Source organism: Sipha flava, unplaced genomic scaffold (genome assembly GCF_003268045.1).
Source record: "Sipha flava isolate LNK unplaced genomic scaffold, YSA_version1 542_pilon_pilon, whole genome shotgun sequence".
Lineage (NCBI taxonomy): Eukaryota > Metazoa > Arthropoda > Insecta > Hemiptera > Aphididae > Sipha > Sipha flava.
In genome coordinates, this window is record NW_020273524.1 from 9,945 (window position 1) to 32,584 (window position 22,640).

The following is a 22,640-nucleotide window of genomic DNA, read 5'->3' on the forward strand; positions in this document are numbered from 1 at the left end:
TAAAAAAAATGATAAATTATGTTATATGAAATAATCTTTGTCATTTTTGTTAATTTTATTAGTTATACCTAATAAAAATAATAAATAATTAATGCATTAATTTCTAAATTTCTAATCGAAAAATAAAAATTGATATTTCTAATAACATTAGATACACTTGTATCAATTTTATCTGCCGCAATTAGATTTGTTACATTGAACATAGTTTTCAATGATGTATCAATTAATGCATTGGATTCATCAAGTTCAACATTACATTTATTACCTAAAAATGAAAAATTATTTAAATACCATAATGTATGGAGATGGAACAAGTACTTAATTAACATTTTATTAAATTCAACAATAATTTGATTATGAATTTAAGACCATTTTATAATGCTCATAATATTTTATAATACTTAATTAATAATTTTTTAATATTATATTCATAATAACTTACCTAACATATCATTTGATAAACTCGAGTAGATTTTTTCGACTGTAATAAAATCTTTTATTTCATTTATAACTAAGACCATAAAATATAAATAAATAAAAATATTTAATGATAGAGTTAAATACTTATAATAAAAATATTGACCTATATTTTTAATAAATCGGTGGATAAAACTTACCGATTCTATCATTGGATCGCCCTACAGCACTGGTATCAGATTACGATATACTTGGCGTATTTTAATTATTTAAAAGTTTTGAAAACATGTTATTTAACTTGAAACATTTATCGCTCGCATTCAAAAGCAACAATCTTTTCTTTCAGCTCCATACTTTCGTTTACCGGACATGACACAACAGTGTCTACTCGTCAACAGTACTACTTACTACTATTATAGTCTATAATAATGTAGGTATTAAGCAGTGAATACGTTGCATGTCGAATAATATTAAGATGTGCCAGTGCAATAGCAATAACGTAATTGTTAATCGATATTTAAAATCGTCAATCATCAATGTTGCGGCGGGCTAGCAGCGTCATTGCGTACGATATACAAAACGATATTACGATAACGTTAAAAACCCAGGTTATTTTTAGATTTGTTGACCATAAATGATTATAATATTTACGATTAAAGATCATGGCTATTTCTATTTAGAGTAGACAGGTCTAGTAGTTTTATACTTGTAAATTATATAATCATAAAATATTTATCTATACTTTACCAATAAAAAAAAAAAGAAAATCATTTGTGAAAATATAAATTTACAGAAGCCCATTATTTAATATTTGTCGAACCCGGTAGCCCCAAAGAAAGTCCAGGGGCAGCCTCTGCTGCCCCCGTACGCACACTTATGCCTATGGCGAATCAAATGTTTACACTATCGGAATATCACAGTAATCCATCGAGTTAGAATACTATTCTATTTAGCCGTGATATCAGATAATATTTACCTAATGTAAATGTGACATAATATTAATCATTATTCATTACCTATAAATAATGACTAATATAATAAATTAACAAATATTATAATATCAATAAATATCTATCTAAAATCACGAATTTATATGTTTTAATATGTGTAATTTTAATGAATGGTATTTTATCTAAAATATATTATCAATTAATAAAAATATTACATCATATTTCAATCCATGTTATAATAATTATAACAAATAAAAAATTAATTAATTAATTATTATTTATTATTAGTAAACCATACTCTGTGTAGTAAAGTACTTCCATATCCCACTATTTATAGTATATACAGTCTTAACATCAATTTATCTACATTGTGACTATATAATGCTCACAAGTGTATAGTACTATTGTAGCAAGTAGCGATAGTCGCATATCACCACAGACATAAATATCTGTGCATATCATTATTTCATAAATCACAGTGTTAAATATTTTTCACAGTTGGACAACTTAACAGATTTGTGATATCATCACAGCGTGATAAAATCACTGTTATATTATGTATGAGTAGCAGTCACTGCTACTGCTAGTCATTGGATCACTGTGAAAAGTAGCAGTGACTGCCACATTTTAATATCACAACAGCCTAACCAAACGGGCGGCGGCACAGCTGACTTCAAGGAAACACTTCCCGGAAACGTGCGCACCGCACCAATTAAACCGTAAACACTATTTACCAGTTTTTACAATAACACACAACGGCCTTGGAAGTCCGATTTCGGTGTGCGGCGGGCAATGAAGAAGTAAACACGTTGGTTCATCAATCCGTTACCCAGCTCTATTTTAGCTAGTGCAATAGAATTATTCCACGTTCAATAATCGATCGCCGCGATCGTCCCACCGCTATTGAAATACTGCATGATAAGGTAAACGGCGACGCGACGCGGATACGTAGCACTCGTATTGTTATTACTGTTTTATCATCAATTATTATTATTATTATCAATAATGTTGTTCACTTGGCGATAACGATGACTCGGAGAACGCATTGAACACGATCGCCACCGCGTCGTACCCATTGTACCTAATCCGTTGTTTTTGCTCCTCCGTCAATTGTGTCTTGCGTACGTTATTATTGTAACATAGTTCGGTTGCCAATCGTTTGTCTAGGAGAGTTCAAAAGTCTACGGGTGATTAACAGCTACTAATCTCGCGAGACAATAGATTCGATCTCGGTGTCGGCGCCGCCTGTTGTTATTCATCGATCGTGATGGGCAACACCAGTGGAAGTCAACGGCACAGCAAATCGGCGGGCCTGATGGTTCCGTCATCGCCCACCAAGGAAGTGCAAAGTCAAGCGTTCGTTTTCGATAAGAACTCGGACGCCAACGCACTGCACGAGCCCGATCCGTTGTACACGAAAAACACGTCCAAACCAAACGTACGTACCTCGCAAACACGTCCGATTAATACGATTTAATTTTTTTTTTTTCTCCGACAAATCAATAATTGTGCAACACACAATAGTTATAATAATAATAATAATAATGTTCTCTATCAAGGATGACGATTTTGCCGATGGCATACCTCGTTCTATGTCAGCTAGTGACACCGAAAACAAAATGCTACCGACTGTGTTCAGATGGGAAGGTGGTGGCAAACAAGTTAGTATAAGTGGCACATTCTCGGAATGGAAACCTATACCAATGGTTCAGAGGTACTTTCATAAAATTAATTTATAACTAACTTATTTCTCAATCATAATAATTCCTCAAAATGTTAAATTCGTCCTTAAGTCCTAACGTTTTTACCTTCAATAATATTGTTGTTAACTTGTGAATATTATTTTTCTTCAATACTCCTTACATACCTATACATGTACCTACAACTACTACTACATTTTGTGAATATGTAAAACAAAGAGGAAAAATACTAATTTATTATAATTAATCTTCTTATCCTTTATTCTTCTTAACCTTCCTTCCAAATATTTGGGTTTGGCTACCTTTGTCCTAAAATTCCACTCGTCATCATTTTCTACATCCTCTACGCACACACAAATAGCCTTCATATAATTCTTGATCGTACCCAACCATCTCTTTTTTGATCTTCCTCTTCTTTTCCTTCAACATTCATTTTCATAACAACTCTTACTGCATTTATTTCTTCTCGTCTTATCTTATACCTGAACTATCTCAGTCTATTTTCTCTGATCTTGTTCACTTTAGACGCTATACCAATTTATGATAATTAATAGTATTAATAATAAAGAATGTTACAAATGATTTATAAGATGAGAGATATGAGTATTTAGTCTATATTTGTGGTATTTTCAGCATGAGTATGGCATAGGAAAATATTTCCTAGTACCCAAGGTTTTAAATGACTTCTCTTTTTGTGTAGAAATCATATTTTTTTTTAATTTTAGTTAAGTAAAATTGAATTGTTCAAGATATAGAAAATTGTAAATGAATTTTTAATATGTTATATATGTGTATGATAAAACTTTAATATAATGTTCCTTGGACCTACAAATATCAAAAGATTACATCCTAATGATTTTTTTACTACAAATGAGAATTAATTAGCTTAATTTTAAATTGAGCAATCTTATTTCATAATAATCTTCATTATGGTTTTAAGAAAATAGATTTAATAATGATAAAATTATAAATTCTTATAATTATTATAAATTAAATGATGAACATTTATATTTCCTCATTACAATGCATTTGACAATAATTGTTTTCTGTAAAAAAATAAATATTACATACCATTATTTTTGTCTAAAAAAATGTATTTTTATTTATAATTGCAGTCACAATGATTTTGTTACTATAATTGATTTGCCAGAAGGTGAACACCAGTATAAATTTTGTGTCGATGGTAATTGGCAATGTGATCCCAAAGTTGTAAGTTGGCTTAGAAATTTTAAAATTACTTCTATTTATTAAATGACATTTTATTTTAGTCAATGATTGAAGGTGATCCAGGTATAACAAATAACAAAGTTGTTGTAAAGAAAACTGACTTTGAAGTTTTCCAAGCCTTAGATGTTGATGCAGTTGGTGAAAATGGCATTGAAATATGTAATCAAATTTTTATTTTAATTTCTGCATATAAAAAGAAAATATGAGTATTCTTATATGAGAGAAAATCAATTATCAGTATTATTGTGTGCTGCTTTTAGAAACATTGAAAGTATTCAAATAATTTCTATTAGTAATTTAATGCTTATTTAATGATAAAATATTTGTTATAAAAAAAGTTATTTTTATCAAATTTTAATAATTTTCTAAAAATTTAACAAAATACATTTTTTACTACATCATTGATACATCAAATTTTAAAATCTATTTTAAGGAAGTACTTGAGCTTTACTTTATTAGTGTCACAAATAAAAATATTTATCAATAAGTATAGTAAATTATTTTTTTAAAAATATTCTCAAATTATTTCAATAATACATTACTGAAAAGTAACTAAATTATTGATTCCAACTAATACTATTATTTTTAAATGTATATATCTTATTTTGATGAAAATTATCAACTTTAAATTTAAATTAATGATACTAGACTTAAAAACACTAGTTTACAAGGTGTTAAAAAATGTTATAGTGTTCTTTATTTTGGTACTTTTTTTTTTATTCAGCTGGTTTTTCTCAAGATATTCCTTCATCAGTTCCTTGGCAAAAGATTTCTGGTCCACCAATTTTACCTCCACATCTTCTGCAAGTAATATTAAATAAAGATACTCCAGTTTCGGTAATTAAAAATATTTTCTATTTTGTGACCATAAAAAATTTTAATTTTTAAAATAAATAAATTTTTGTAATACATTCTATGTTTATAGTGTGAACCAACACTTCTTCCAGAGCCAATCCATGTAATGCTCAACCATTTATATGCTCTTTCAATTAAGGATGGAGTTATGGTGCTGAGTGCAACACACAGATATCGTAAAAAATATGTTACTACACTTCTTTATAAACCAATCTGAACTTGGTATATATTTATATATTTTATTGTTTATACATTTATGATTAAAATTGAAAAATGTTGAGCTGAATTATAATTATACGTATTAATTTCATTAAACGTTTAACAAAATGTTGGGGACAATGAGTTATATTTATTCAGTCTTAATATTAAGGACATTTTCCAGTAACTGCTGCAATTCCATACATATGTCCATTACTAACAAGAGGTACAGGTAGATTTTCTCTCTTCATTTTATTGTTTCTACTTACAAATTCAATTTTCTCACTAAAAAATCATATATAAACATATTATTATATTTTCTTGTTATTTTTTTAAATATGAAAACATACGTTATCCAATCAGTCCAATAATAATTATCTCGTGTAATGGCCAATCCAAATGGATAACTACAATTTGCTACAACAGTCCGTTGTATTCGACTGTCGATTCCAACACATTCTATAACACATTTATGAAATAATTTCAATATATTACTTTAAATTCATTTTTATATATAAAATATTAACTTAAAACAAAGAATATTATTAGTCCAAAATAGTATATTGTTTAGCAATGATTTTAAATAATTTTATTAGCAAATCAATTTATTGTTTTATGTTGATTAAAGATATCCTATAGGTATATAACATTACCTATGCTTTGTAAAGCAGCATCAGCCCAACATATTTCTTCTGTGTACCAATCTATAGCTATAGAATTTGGTAATGATACATTTGGCTTTTGAACAAAAATTTCTCTTTGACTACCATCTAAATTTGACCATTCGATTTTTGGATTTTTTCTATTCCAATCTGACCAGAACAATTTCCTAATGAAATTAATTAAATTTTTTTAATAAAAATGAAACATATTATTATAATTAAATATTAAATATATTATATTACTTAATTAGTGTTTACCTCCTGTTTGGATGAACTGCAATTCCTCTAGGATTACTCAGTGAAGAGTTCACAATTGTTGTCATATGTGTCCCATTAGATAATTCTGCTGCCATTACTCGTTTAAAACCGGAATCAGTCCAATAAATCTTTCTATTAATCCAATCCACACTCAACCCTTCAACTGATTTTGCATTAGAAGCAATAAATTCTTGTACCATTGAGCCATTATATTTAGCAGATTTAATTGTTTGATCTGTTATATCACTCCAGTATAATTGTTCTTCAAAACAATCAACTGCCAAAGCTGCCAAAGCAAAAATTAACTTATTATAATTTATTATGTTTATAGAATAATTAACTATATTTTCAATACTAACCAATAGCCATTTTATCAAATTTCAGATGAATGGAGTGACCCAGATGTGTTTTGTTTGAAACTGTTGGAATGTGCAATGTTGCCATTCCTTGATTTACAAGTAAGTAGATATCTTCGTTTGTTGTTTTTTTAAGCTCTGAAAATAAATAAAACCTTAGTATAAGGGTAAAATAAGTCTGAGCAAAAGTGATTTGCTAACTACTTTGCTACAAAAATATAAATATATTATTTTTTTGATACATTCTATGTAAATAATAATGATTTAAGTTTTAATTTTATAAGTTTATGTTTTAAAAATAAACATTGTCATTTAAATAAATGTTTAAAGATATTTGTTATTGTTTTATCTTTAATTTCAAAATATTTACATTATTATATTACCTCTACAATTATAACCATTTCCAATAAATCCTCGTATACATTGGCAAGTATAATGACCTGAATCATAAACACACTGAGCTGATGCATGACAAATGCTTCTGTTTACAATACAAGTTTCTTTGCATGAAAACTCTGGACCGATCCCATTTTCTTCATATCCCTTCCAAAATAAAAAGCTAAATGAGTTAAGTATAATCAAATAAATATTAAATAATTTTCTAAAACTATATTATTACTTGAGCACATGAACATTTATAAGTATTTCCAATGTTTTGACACTCAGAATTTAATGGACATGAATTCTCTGTACAACCAGATTCATATACCCTGTCACATTGAGTAACTCCATTACCTCTGTATCCATTGTTACAACGACAGGCATAGGTACGATCTACTTGCACACAATTGGCATTTATATGACATTCATATAAACAACCTGAAATGAATATGAAATTTTTAATTATTGACATTCATTGAACATTAATATTATTATTGAATCTTACGTGATCTTTGACATTTGTTTTCAAACTTGATATAACCCTCTAAACAGCTACAACTGTATATGTAACTGGTTTCGTTATACATACACCTTTCATTAGGACCACAACTTGAATCTGACGTACATTCTCCACTTGGTGTACATATAATACCATCTCCTTCATACCCATTATGACAAACACACATTGAATGACCTCCTTCATCTGTTTGACAACTAGCATGCATGTCACAAATGTTAGATTTATGACACTGAATTTCTGAAAGAAAAAAAATTTAAATTGCCATTAATATTATTAACTTACATCAAACAACATTTTTATTAAAATGTATAAACAAACTATAATTTATTTATTGTTTAGGAGGAATCATTTCTTAGTCCTGCTGTATTGTAATAATTTAAAATATTCAAGTAAATATCCTATTTTAAATTAAGTTATGGGATAATTTAAAAATCAGAAATTATTTTTGATAGTGAAACAAATATTTTGAATAGGTTCATGGACTAAATATCAACATTAATGAAGAAAAGTTTTAATTATAAATACTACAAAATAGTAAAAAAAAAAACACTTTATTGTGAAATAATTATTATCTTATATTTATGAATTTAACTTGTATACTAACATTTATAATATGAAACATAAGATGTCACTAGTAGCTTATTATCCTAATTATTACTAATATATCACCAAATTATGGGTAAAGTCACTTAAGATGAAACATAATCTATGTTTTTAATAGTAATAATAATAATTTACTTTTTATTCTTTTATTCAGAGTTTTCATAGTCCCTATCTTGTTTATCCATAGTCATATCACAGATTACATTAAACATTTAATATAATATGTGGTCATATTTTCCCCATTTCTTATTCCAACTATATATAGGTGTTCATATTATCCGTTCTCCAAACATAACCTTTTTTTAATTTTTAATTAGGAAATAATATACTATAAATTATCATGTAGAATATATTATGCATTATAGGCGAAATTTACATATTCATATATGTGTAAAATGATTCATTAGTGACTAAAAAGAGAAAATTAATATCCTTACTTCAATTATAAATGGCAAGTGATACTTAAGTTTTTAGACATTAATTTTATTTTATATTGCTCGTATTAAAAATGAAGAAAATGTTTTTTTCTCATAGTCAATATTTATCGAAAACGACTATAACATAATATGTAATAAACTTAATATATATATGACAGAAACGTGCTATGAATAACAAACGACGCTCCGTGTATACAATTTGGGTACATCTGTAAAGATAATTTTTACGCCATACATAGAAATGTAATTTATATATTGTAGTACTACATATTGTAACGATCAGGGACTGAAACCTATTGGGTTTTACGGTTCTGGTTGAGGTTATTACATTTAAGTGTTTTGGTGTTATTTAAAAAAAATAAGGGTCCCTACATTTTTAGGGTTAACAGGTACATTTCGATTCTGGTTCTGATTCCTGCTTACAATATCATTACCGTAAAAGTGTTTTTATTATTGAAAAATAAGAATATCACATATTTATTATTATATTATATTCTGGTTAATACATACGAGTATATAATAAAAAATATTTTTAAAGCGATTCAATAGATATTTCAAATTCTTGAACACTTCAAAAGTCAAATAAATATTAACCAATTTAGCATTACTTTAAAGTTATACCTTAGAAACTGTGGAAATTATTAAATTATGATTTAAAATGTGGCAATATAAAACTTGAATGCGAAATAACCATCAGAAAAAATTTAAAACTACCATTATACTGTAAAACCAACATATTATTTGACTAGCTTACAATCTAATGCTAGAAATGTTTTATTATGGATTGGTACGTACCAATGACAGAACACTCGTATCCGTCTCCTTCGTAACCCGAATTGCATTGACACTTGTATCGTTGTTCCGATGAAATAAAATTGCACTGGGCATGAGCATGACAATTATTCATCTCGGCACATGTAACTGTAACCATTATTAATAATAACAATAACACTCTTGAGAAGTATTGTATATGGTCTTAAAAAAAAAAAAAAATTGAAAAACTAACTTTCGCAGAAGTAAAAAAAAAAAATTATTACAAAATTATTTTATTAAATAATTTATATTATAAACTTTAAAATTAAAGGTAAAATTTAAAGGTAGTTACGCATTCCTGAAATGGAAGTATGCCTTACTGACATTAACAAACTATCAACAAAAATCGTAAAATATATTTTTCATTAAACTATAGTCTAAGCTATATTCTCTATAATCACAATGGGTTAGGTTAGGATTTAGTCCCTGCCAAATTAGGATATCCGATATGTTAGAAATAGCCATTCACAATGTTCACACATTCAGTCTACTTCAGGAATTTATATTCACGTATTAATGGATAACTTTCCTCGAATATTCGTTTTATAACATGACATTTTTAACCTTGGCACTCTTTATGGCACGTCAAGTATCTATACATTTTGTTTTTAATAATACAATTGTAAAAATCATTTTTTTTTTTATACTCCTGTGAGAAATATTGCAAGTTTTTCCATTTTCCCGGAAAAACTTACTCGATGATTCTGGAGTTGTATTGTCATTTTCGTATACCGTTGTGGTCAACGGAACATCTTTGTGGGGCACACAGAATTCTCCAACGTCGATGTGTGTTGGTGCGCACTGACAAGCATCTGCTGTACAAGCTTTACGCTCGGGGCACCCTTGACCTATGAATATCTGTCCTTCTAATCGACATCTGGGAGCTGTATAATATTATAACAGTAATCCAATAATGGTGTACGGCAAACGCTATTGATATCATGACGTGTACTTACATAGCGGTAAACACCTAAGTCCGTCTCCGATGAAACCTGGGTTACATGTGCACGAGTAACTACCCGGAAAATTGGTACAGTAACTGTCCCTATGACAGACTTCCGGTACGTTGCATTCGTTGACGTCTACGCACTCGAAATCGGTAGGATCGACCGAGAGCAATCGTATTTCATATCTATGTATGTACATTCAAACAACGAACATGAGTTAAAACTAGAAAAATACACCACGATAATATTTTATAAATCAAATAGTATGTGCGCATTTAAGTCCGTTGTTAAACGAAATGTCCTTTATGCGTTATTCAGCATTGTCATAGTGCTTGTAACATTCGTAAATTTGAGTATATGGAGTTCAAGTTGAATTAGATTAGATTTAAATCATAATTAAGAACACAAAACGAATATAATTAAATACAATGTTCCGAGCCACTCAAACCCACGTTCACACCATACACTCACCGCACCATCATTTTAAAATTTGGCTCTCAAGCTATTTTCAGTGTTCTATCTTCGCTATATATACTGGTGAGGATATATTGTATCTCCTTTTTTTATTTTGAAAAATATTTACGATAAATTAGTCTAGTATACTGAATTCGATTTTACCCTAGAGTATTATAATTTTTTTCTAAAATAAAAGCAGTGGTTATAATATCGGACTGTGGCGACAGCGGGTGCAAATGTGGGTGGCCCAGAACACACTATTACATTCTACTAATATGCTCATTAATGTCCGGGATAACCGTTATTGAGTAATTTAATTATAATGTCAACAATAATGTATGGTTCAACTCGCCCTTGAATGCAGGAACAAGTGCTGATGTTACTGGGCACGTCGCACACGCTGTTTTCGATGTTGTAATTTCTCGACGGTGTTTCTAGAAAAATACAAATATTGTTGTCAGGCTTACCGATTAAAAAACGATGTCCCACTATCTGTCGACTGACTTTACCTTTGTTATGATAATATTACATCGCGCACCTCCGCAGAAAGCGAAGGATACAACGATTGATACATGGGGGGGAGGTTGGGAGGTAAACTGACCCACAGTTTTTTTTCGGTATTCGTCAATTGCGCCGAATTTGAGACACTACCTGTATAGTATTGCGCCGGTATAAAAAGAGTATATTAAAAAGGTATACATCTATTGCGCCGGTATAACAACTATGCAGTAAAAGTAAAAATCATAATAACTAAAAACAAAAATTATAATATTTTTGAGGAACATCGAAATCGATCGGATTGTTCATGTGATTGGTAATCGAGGTTGTCGAGGAACACGCGGATATGTTGTTCTACACGTTTTGAGATCGCGTACTGGTCACAATGCATATTTCCGCAGTACTTTTGCAGTGCTACAGAATTCGATCCACGCGACGTGTTCTAACGATACATGATTATAATAACATATTACAACATTATAATGTATTACCTGCGGTGGTTGATCTGACGGCTACGGCCGTGGCTCCGCAATAATAGCCGTTGCCTTCGTAGCCCGGTTTGCACTGGCAGCTGTACCCGCCTACCTCGTTCACGCAAATCGCGTTCGAATCGCATCGGTCCACCCTATCCTGGCATTCGTTCACGTCTACGCATCCGGACTCCAGACCGTACAGCGAGTGGAACCTATACGGTTTCAGACGTTACGTGCTATTCACCAGAACAATTAGTGCCCCAGTGCCGGGTTATGCACGTGAATTGTCAACCCCTGAGCGGTTAACATTTCTCAACCCCCCCTCCCACCCCCGGAAAATCATATTTCCTGCGTACGTGCTATTAATGTTTTACCAGCAAATATATACGCTACCACGTAGCAAGAAAATTGATTGATTCACTGTCGTAAACTAAACGAGGGGAAGAGGTTCATAAATTATAGAACTTGTGTAGTTATTCGTTTAAAAGTGGATTAACATTTCACTCGCTCCTATTGTTTCAAAAAAATATGTTACTCGTGTGTTTTTTAAAAATTACAAACGAATCGCTTTGTCAATCGACAAAAACTTACGATGGTAATGGTCGCCGCCAGATAATATATACGTTGGCAATAAAACATGTATCAAAAAACATTTATATTTTATACTGTGTGCAATGCAGTATTACGCTCGTAGTGATTTCTGTTTCGCAAATCATTAAATGAAATGCGTGGACAAAAAAAATTAATATTTTTCCGTTTCCTTGGGTCCCCCAGGTGGGCACTCACTCCGCTTATTGGGTAATCTACTAGTCCGGCACTGTGAATATTACACATGGTTATTAACGTTACCCTAAATTGCATTCGCATCTGAACGTGCTTCCCTCCCGGACGCACGTGCTGTTCGCCACACATTTCGCGTGGCCGTCGCTACAAGGGTCGTGCGCGTCTTCTGTCGGACACAAAAAAAAAAATATCATTTAATAAAAATGGATTTCCGTTCGTGAGGCATCCGATACTGACGTGCATGTTGGACCATACTTATTCGGTTGTTATTCAGTTCACTTATACAGAATCACTTTATAAAAGCCGCTTATTAGGAACACGGATAATTGATACAATCGGCATTATTGAAACAGAATGTCTAGGAATGGATCGGCCATAAACTAATATATTATAAATCAATTCGATTATTGAGACAACACATCGGTTATTTGAAACAATAAGGGCCTAATTCGTCGCAAAATGGTTATTTGATATTAACCAATACATTGTAATTAAAATGTATTTTGTCATATGTCGTTACGATTAATACCAGTCGAACACTCAGAGAAGTGTACGAAAATGGGATCGTTGTGAACTCGCAACTCGACGTTGCGGAGGTTTCAACAGAAGAAGAGATCTGTAATGCGGTTATGAATTCTCAAATAATTTAACATGTTGTCACTGTCGATGAAGAAGAAAAAAACGACGCATCCTCGTGAAGTACAAAAATTGTAGAAGTTCTAAGTGTCCTCAAGAGAGCAGTCCTGACAACGTGCGGATGTAAAAGGCTTTGGAAAACATTATTCTTACGAAACTGTGATCATCAATGTGATAATTTTTTCTCGAATCATATATTTTTTTCATAATAAATAAAACTAATCACTTATTAAAAACAATCGGTTAACCAACACATTTCACTTTGGTCCAAAATTGTTTCTATTAAGCGACTTCTAATGTAGTATGTGATCATTCGAAAAATAATAACCTAATTTAATAATTTATAAATGAACTAGCGGACACAACAATAGATAAATGTTTCCAGTTATTTCACCGATATTTAAATTAGTGTTTAGGTACGCTAATTGCACGTTACCTACACGTAATTGTATCAAATATACGCTTTTGAATGTACAATAAATCATCGTTACTCACCGAACGGCAGGTATATGTTGTTGGTGCTGACGAGTCGCAGAATGTTGGCTTTTTCCTCGTAATATGCATACGCTTTGGAGTTTTGTAACAAAAACGACGTAAAATCCCTGATAGCTTTGTTGCACGGCTGTGCGAATTCGAATTTTTGTGCCACAGTCACTTGCTGTTCGAAATCGGATCCTTCTTGTTTGTATCTGTAAGTGTAGTAGGAGTGCATACGACCTGTATACGAACAGCAATAATAAATATTTTTATGTAAACCATGCGTAGAAGACAGGCATCGTTCGTATATTAAATGATTAAAAACTACGAATAAAATAAGAACATAAGTTGTTTAAATGGCATTGTCCTAAGACAGAATTGCGGATCCTCAACTGCAGTTACTTATAACATCCTTGCACAAAATAAGGATTGAACAATTTTAGCACATCGTCAGTGATTCAGGAGCGTTTACTTGAGGCGCCCGGATTCGGCAAGAATATTTGTGATTTATTGTAAAGCGTAAATATTCACATTCGATATAATATTGAAGTAGGTTTATTGCGGTATCTTATATAATATTTTAATGTTCACTTAGATGTGTGCACTAAATATATATTTTTTTTTTTTTTTTTTATTGATCTAATAAAATGCCCGACAACTATGGTCATTAGCTACAAATATGAAATATACAATAGTTATTTACAATTTTTAGGTATTCTTATATATACATTGAGAGTTAACATTGAAATTACAGAATAGGTGAGGTTACATAGTGTAAAGTCAGGTTATATGTTATTATATTAAATTGTAAAGGCCTGTCAATTTCAGAAATTTTATCATCTTGAAGTTTTCTTCGGTGTTGGGTCCCAGTGCGGTGTCAAGTGATGAGTCTAGTCCGATGATTTGACGATCGCGTTGGAATTTTAGGCATTCAGTTATGATGTGTTTTACTGTTAGTTGGACACCGCAGACTTCACACGAGGGTGGTTCTTCCTTTGCCGTTAGGTACCCGTGCGTAAGTCGCGTGTGTCCAATTCTCAATCGGTTTAGAACCGATTCTTCTTTTTTTTTTTTTTTTTTTTTTTTAAATATATTTTATACCTATATATAGCGACGATAAACTCCCCGAAGTATGTATTAATATAATAATAATAATATTATTATAAATTAATAATGATGTATAGGACTTTGAAAAACGATTTGTATACAAATTCGTAACGCTTAACCACCGCCAACAGTATAACCAAATATTATTTACAATTTATATTTATACCAAATATTAATATGTACCTTTTGAAATCGTATACTGTTGCTGATCATTGGGCAATGTGAATCTGGTGTGCGGCAATGGGACCTGAGGCGTCGTCCCTTGTACGGTTGCATCCATTACTAACTGATCGAAAGAGTTGAGACCGAAAAATCGTTGATGAATCGTTATCCTGTGTTCGGTGCCCGGAAAAGTTACTTCAGCGGTGTAGTTAACCACTCCACCTAAATATATAAATCGGGAGAAAAACAAAATTACATTGTTTTCAAAACTTTGCATGTCTCCCCTAGGATATTTCAAAAGTACTATTTATACGTGAACAATGTACATAATATTAAAATAAAATAACACTTAGTTTCTAAAATAAAATAATATTAATTGACTATTGCCGGATGATTGGAGACAATTCTTTCAATCGTTTGCGTTAACGAATATACCTTTGACCTTTAGATTTTGTTTTGTAAAAAAGAAAAAAAATACATATTAAAACCCTATCCTTTATAATTTAAATACGAGTACATTATAATTGATATTTTGATATCTTTCCTCTCCGGTCGAAAAAATTCCATTCACGCTACTGCACTTACCCGTCAACTGGTATCCGTTGAACGCGTTCTCCGAGTGCAACGAGAACAGCCAAGCAACGACCGAAGGGAACACGGACAGGTATTGCATTTCGAAACCAAGATTGGTTGGCACGCTCGACATAGCCATGTATACGCGACCGTCCGCCGTGGCAACATACGCTTGCAAGTCCGATTCCGGCACGATAATCCCGTTGACGTCGATACTGACTTTTCCACTGACGCGGATGGGGACATCTATTATGTATTATTAATATCATATATAATAAACATTGTACAGATCCGCATTTACCGCAATAGATTTTTGCGAAAAAAACAAATACGATTTTGGCACAATAAAATTATGTGTACAGACACATAGTAGACGCTCTGTTAGAATTATTGATTAATAGATAACTAAAATATTAAATTAATTCTCCTGTCGAAGTTGTCAAAATTATTTAATGTTGATAAATGAGTCAATATTAACCGTTTATTAAATATTAATTTACTGTGAACAATTGAATCATTGTTGCGGTAAGTTAGGTATTTTAATCATTTATGATAATTTAAAAAGATTTATTCGCCATTCATCGAATTTAAGTGATTTTGTAACATTTCCAAATCAATATCAGTTTTCAAAATATTTTTAGTAACCAAAATTTCTGATCTTCAGGAAACTTTGTTAACACCAAACAAATCTTATAAGTTCTCATATAAAAGTTAATTTTCAAAAGTAATTGGTAAATATTATTTTTAAGCAGATTCAAATTTTCAATAAAACTGTCTAGCACAATTTATCATTAATACGTTATAAATTAACTATAGGAAGGTAGTTAAAAAAAAATACTTCTAATTATAATTACTATCGTAATAAAATAATTAGACGAAAACAACATAAATAACATTTAATTTACGAGTACATTTTTGGGTGTTTAGATTCAATCAGGGGATTAAGTATCCTAAATTCCGTTCTATTTGTGCCTATAGGTTATGATTCATAATATAACTATTGAATAATATTATTTATTAGGTTTAAACATAATTATCAACTCTTACTTTCTTTGATACAAGTGATGCCGTTGCCAAAGTACCCTTGCTTGCATATACAACACATGTCTCCTTGTTCGTAATCCACGCACGAGGCTTGGTTGTGACATAACGCTCCGGCCACCGCACAGGTCAAGCCTTCGTCTGTAACCGGAAGACCGCAGTAATAACATAAAATGTTGAATCGATAGGCCAATAATATATAGTAGTATATTATTATTCGATTCGTAAGCGTATTGTTGTCGCAAAACAAGTAATCTCGGTCGAGCATTGGATTTATCCGTATTTATCTATTTATCTATTGGTCATCAAACTTTTATTTAACACTGCACAGTACGTGATCTTCTTAATTATTTCGCGATACATCTCAGCCATAAGCTACTACTTTTTAAAACCCTCGGTCATTATTTATTTATTTTTCAAAAGATTGTGACACCCTGTTTGCAAACTACTGATGTAGGATATTTACCTGGTCTCGATCTTGCAGAAAACTCTGGTGGTTCCACGTTCTCGTTCGGTCCTATGTTACCCACCCTGTACATCCAAACTCCCGGTGCGTCCGTATTACTCCATCTAAACAATATCCAATAACGAATACGCGTTTTACCATTATTGTATAGTTAAAATAAAAATATTTATCTTTTTTTAACGACATTTCTACTGTTACACGCGGCGTTATGTTGTGGACAACTGTACAGATGAAACTTGCAATGAATTATTATTAATTTTTGCATTACGTACTAGTATATTTTTATGTTATAAAAATATAATTTTCGACACAAGGTGTTTTGTTGAATTTTTTTCTTGTTAAGATCAATAACCGACAACGAGTCGAATCGGAAGAAGTGAACTTTGTGAACTTTAGATATTTCCTTATCGGCTATTGTTTTTTATACAGACATTTTCCGACGTTATACACGTATTTAATATACAAGCATATTATATTACATGTAAAGCCAAACAATGCGATAAAATAGAAATTACAAAGTTTTTTTTTATTTTACTGTTATTTAGGCTAAGCGTATATATACATACATGTAATACGTATATTATCAACAGTGTATAAATAAAAACCAATGGTTAAAAATTAAATAGGATATCGAAAATAATTAATATTCGATAAATGAAGAAAAAAAATGAATAACTCAATGTCTTACAATATAGCGAATTCGCTTTCAGTGGAACCCATTATATATTATTGGATGAAATCTTAGAGTGATCCGACCAATTATTAAACTTAAAAAGAAGAACATTATCGGCGTTCGTATGTTAACTTTTTAAGATATTTTAATTTTCAAACGAATTATATTGCTTGTGTAAAGTGTTAAATTTTAAAAAACTCATAATCCGTTTCAAAATTAAAATATCGTCAAAAACCGTTTGTACAAACACATACCATGTTATTCCCTTTAGTTTGATAATACATCAGTTTACTCTTCTCATATTAAAGCTTGACATAACATAAATTAGGTTCTATCGAACGCTACATCGTATGTTTGTAAGACGATACATACTACGGGTGTGGTGTGTTCTTACGTAGAGTATTTTCAGTAAATGAGCGCGTTTTGTATTCCGTTACAGTATATGAATATATACAAATGTGGGCATTAACTAGTTAAAAAGTCAATTTTTTTAAACTTTTTAACTTAACTGGTTTAATTGTTTGTTGAAATAACTAAGCTTTTCACAGTTGATTTAAAAATGATCTATCAAGTTAAAAAATGTTGACATTTTTCCTTTATACGTAAATTAAATATTAATATAAAAATTAAATAATTAAAATGGTCGCATACACTGTATATCAGATGTCATATTAGATTTTGTAGGTTGGAAGCCCACCTTTGGGTATTGGGTTCTGGCCGTGGATACAGAATGTTATGTACCAATAATTTTAACGATAAAAATAAATGAATACGGTAGTGAATGGCTCCTTGATGTACAATATCATAGAGTTTTTTTAAACACTTCGACGTCACTGATGTATATTATGATAAAAAATTCAATAAAAGTATTTTTTATAATTTAGGAAATTAGATGTTTCTAAATAACGCAGTCACTTTTTATGTGATCTACATAAGTAGATAAATTTTTTTCTAAACCGGGTTGAGTTGATATTTTTTTCCTTATTCAATTTTAAACTTGTCGATCTTGTGTTCTCTAACCGAATTTAACTTAACACTTTTGTATGCATATATATATATATATATATAAATCAATGATTTAATCATAAACTGTTGAGTAACGAATTGGAAAAGTTTCATTAGTAGATGGACTCTCGCGCGCGCGCCCACGCGCGTACCGTATTCGAAGAGGGATAAGAGGTGTGTGTATACCTGTCCAGGTTGTGTATTTGATCGCTGCCGGAGCCGCGGAGCACATGTATGCGCCCGTCGGCCGCGCTGAAGCCGGCCTGCGCTTTGGCATCCGGTAGCCCGACCACGTTGAGACCGCTGAACGACTGGACCCATTGGATGGGCGACGGGTAGATGAACTGCACGAACGACTCGGCGCCGTCCGTGGCGATGGCCACCTGGAACGTGTTGGTCTTGTCCGCGTTCTTCTTGTAGTAGCCCACCTGGTGCCACGTGGCCACGAACACGGCGGCCGCGGCGAACCGGCCGGCGTACCGCGGGTACAGCCGCGCGACCAGCCCGTCGGCCACGGCCAGGGTCCGAGGGTCCGCGGCCACGCGGTAGTACACCTGGCCGCTGCCGCGCAGGTCGACGTTGCCGTAGAACGCGGCCAGCGCCGGGTAGTCGAGAGGGAACGGTACGTTGTAGTACGTCGGCATCTCCATGTTGAACGATACCAGCCCGTTACTGTTCACCTGCGCAACGCGACACACCGCAATCGTTATCGAGCCTGATGGTACCGGTACCGCGCGCGCCCAAAGGATGTTCGTGAACTCACAGCCCGGGACCGTAACTGTAACCAGAGGTGGAACTAGGGATGTTTACGCCCGGAGGAAATGTTAAAATTATGATCAATCATAGACCAACAATCAAATACTCTTTTCGAGAGATTTTTTTCAAATAATTAATATACAATCGTACTTAATGAGTTTTAACCTAATATAAATATTTAACAAAATTAAAAATACCAAATTAGTTATTATTAATAATTACAAAAATTACACCCTCTAAAATGTTACACCCCAGGATGAATCCCCATCTTTAACCCTTTAAATTCCACCCCTGACTGTAACGTCGCGAGCTATGACCGTCGGATTACCGATGAAATGAAATGTCGTTAGTTCGATGTAGTGAACGTTTGAGTTCACTTCTTGAAACAATATGAACGCGTACGTTTGAAGAAAAAAAACTTAAGGTTTCTATTTTTTTTTTTCTTGTCAATATTATATATTATTCGTTGCGATATTATTTTATTGGTGTATCTCAACAAATATTCATGTACAAACGAAGTTGTCATGGACTCGGAACAGTTTGCATCAACCCTCCGGATGGTTTTGAAGTAGACCTGTTCGGTCGCGTACACCCCGTGTTCCAGAAAGCCGATTCGTGACGAGTCCCGATTGGGTGGGGTTGGGAAGATATTTTGTGTAAGCACATTGTTTATTGCGCGTTCCTTAAAACTCGAAACTGACTCGTGGGTTAGAGCAGCGGTGCGTAACATTTTTTGATCATCAACCCTTAAGTTAATTTATTTCGATTTGGCGGGATGCCCCCTTCCTACCAACATTGTGTAAGCGTATAATATATATTTACCTAATACAAACATTTTCTTTGTATAAATCGTTCTTTTTAAGCTATTTTAATATTTCTTTAAATGATTCAATTTAAAACATTTTTTTTAAAAAAATACAAAATTAGAGTTTTATCAAATCTAAATAAAAAATTATATAAAATAATATATATCATTTTTATTTTGTGTTAAAATACTGACGACCCTCAGGTTGTACAGTACTGGGTTAGATCCATCTCTGTTTTAATTATTTGTTCGTCTTCTCGATTCATTCAAAAGTAGATACTAACACATCACATCAAAAAACTCTTTAAATTTTACATTTCTTTGATTAGTTTTTCCATTTCCTATCCACATTGATTTTATACATTATTGAAACTTAGCATTTTTGGTTATTTTAGTAACACCTTTCCTCTTTACCTACACCACGAATACAGGTGCGGATACATGAGGGTGGGGCCATGAAGACTGAAGCCCCCCTCCCCACTCAGACATTAAGTAGAACCATATCGGACACAAGTACTTAAAATATTTAAACAAATTAAATGTAAGAAAGACTTCGTATAAGTCGACATACGGTAACGAATTGTGGCAGTAACTCACTTTACTAGCCTCTTTTTTTTCATTTCTAGATCCGCACCTACACTGATGGGTATTATTAGAATATGAACAATGTATGGTATTCGCCAATGGCCATCGTTTAACTTTATTGTTAAAATTAGCGAAATATTAATTGTATTCACCGAACCAATATTTGATCTGATATTTCGATAAAAGTAAAAAGGCTAAAGTGCAGTTTACAATAGCCGAATACATAAGTTTGACTAATTTAACACATATCAATCATCGGGGTTATAACGAGAAATACGATGTTCTTTATTGTACAAACATATGATAATTAATTATTTGTTTATTCAACATAAAATGTAAACTGTGCACATGATAAGAGACATCGAAGATGAATATTGGATGATTTGACCGAAAACTGAAAGTAATTGTATAATATGTATCATTGAACTTAAACTCGCATATTATTTTTATCTATATTGATAAAAATACCACACCAGCCAGTTACCGCGATAGGAACTACGTGGATATTAATTTATAGTTGTAAAAAATGCACAATATGCTTGTCTAAATTACAAATGTTAAATTTAAAAGCAACACTTCCGAAAGCGTTATCTTTTAGTCATATTTGTTTAACCTTTCTTCAAATTTTTATAATATATGTACGCATCTATAACTAGTGTAGTTGAGAACATTCAGTTTATAAATCAATCAACTAATCCTCCAATATGGGTTTAAATAATTATAACAGCTTAACATGTAATTTAAAAGTTTAATGGTTAATTTAAAAAAATGATAAACAATTTTACTATTTTATTATTCATTTCCATTATTCATCTCACGAATATCCCTAAATATTAAGCATTGATAAAACTCCACAGAAACGTCCATCGTTTTAAATGGACTAATTAATTAGAAAACTCTGATACATCAGATTCAATTGTGATTGCGATAGTTTTGAAACAAATGATTATTTATTAAAGTTTAATGAACCGTTAGAAATCACCAATTCTATTACAACATATAAACCCACTATAATTACACACCAAACCTACAATAGGTACGCGTTATCTATTCAATTATTTTTACAACTTACACGTATCTAATAGATTTTAAGTAGTGATATTAAGCTAAAAAAAAAAAGAAGATTTATTGCTATAGGTATGTATTTCATTCTATTTTATGTGAAAAGTTTGCTTTAGTAAATCATGTTTGGGAAGATATATTAAATTAATTATAATTATTATTATATTAAGATTTATTATACTTGGAAAGATTTAACTATTTTCTACCTATAGTAAATAAATATATAGTGATTGTAACCTTATAATCCAACTTATTCTAAAAACTCATGTTAACGTTTAAATTAAAAGAAAAAACTGGTCTTGAGAAAAAAACTAGTAGGTAGTACAAGACTCAGTGTAACCAACCTATATGTATTAAATATATAGCCATAAAACGATGGCTCAAAATATACATGTCTTAGGGATTCTCAAATTCTTCTTTTAAACTAAATATTAAATACAGACATTTTATCAACAATAGTTTTTAACTTACGAAAACTGTATCGTAAGTCTCATTGTAGAACTTCACGGGCACACTAAGTGGAATGCCCGGACTAGCAACCTCGTAAGCTACTCGTAACTGTGAATCCCCAGCGGTCGGTCCATAAGGGTAAACTATTTGTGTAGAATAGTTTATCCCAAAGGCAAAAATTATAAAAAAAACCTGTAACAACTCACTGAACCGATCCATTGTTTTCTTTAAACTGAAAGACTTCATAGCTGTTACATTTCTCATAATATGCTTGTAGTAGGTTATCTACCAAATTTTTTTATTTTATT

General features: G+C 31.6%; 2 protein-coding genes across 2 annotated transcripts; one reads left to right on the plus strand and one right to left on the minus strand.

Annotated features, from left to right (window-relative positions):
• Positions 1-1,952: 1,952 nt before the first annotated feature.
• LOC112690990 (5'-AMP-activated protein kinase subunit beta-1) lies at positions 1,953-6,863 on the plus strand. Its single transcript, XM_025565103.1, has 8 exons — positions 1,953-2,290; positions 2,535-2,805; positions 2,927-3,081; positions 4,183-4,276; positions 4,336-4,453; positions 5,019-5,131; positions 5,220-5,371; positions 6,652-6,863. Exons 2-7 carry the CDS (start codon positions 2,635-2,637, stop codon positions 5,364-5,366), a joined length of 798 nt encoding a protein of 265 aa, XP_025420888.1. The 5' UTR covers positions 1,953-2,290; positions 2,535-2,634; the 3' UTR covers positions 5,367-5,371; positions 6,652-6,863.
• On the minus strand, positions 5,436-22,588 carry LOC112690989 (nidogen-1-like). Its single transcript, XM_025565102.1, has 21 exons — positions 22,354-22,588; positions 18,861-19,354; positions 16,997-17,100; positions 16,537-16,671; positions 15,502-15,735; positions 14,938-15,138; positions 13,666-13,887; positions 12,601-12,700; positions 11,770-11,963; positions 11,133-11,214; positions 10,334-10,509; positions 10,073-10,261; positions 9,360-9,485; positions 7,510-7,761; positions 7,243-7,442; positions 7,007-7,166; positions 6,627-6,761; positions 6,268-6,553; positions 6,001-6,176; positions 5,698-5,806; positions 5,436-5,632 (listed from the first exon to the last, which is right to left on the minus strand). Exons 1-21 carry the CDS (start codon positions 22,576-22,578, stop codon positions 5,515-5,517), a joined length of 3,918 nt encoding a protein of 1,305 aa, XP_025420887.1. The 5' UTR covers positions 22,579-22,588; the 3' UTR covers positions 5,436-5,514.
• Between the last annotated feature and the right edge of the window lie 52 nt (positions 22,589-22,640).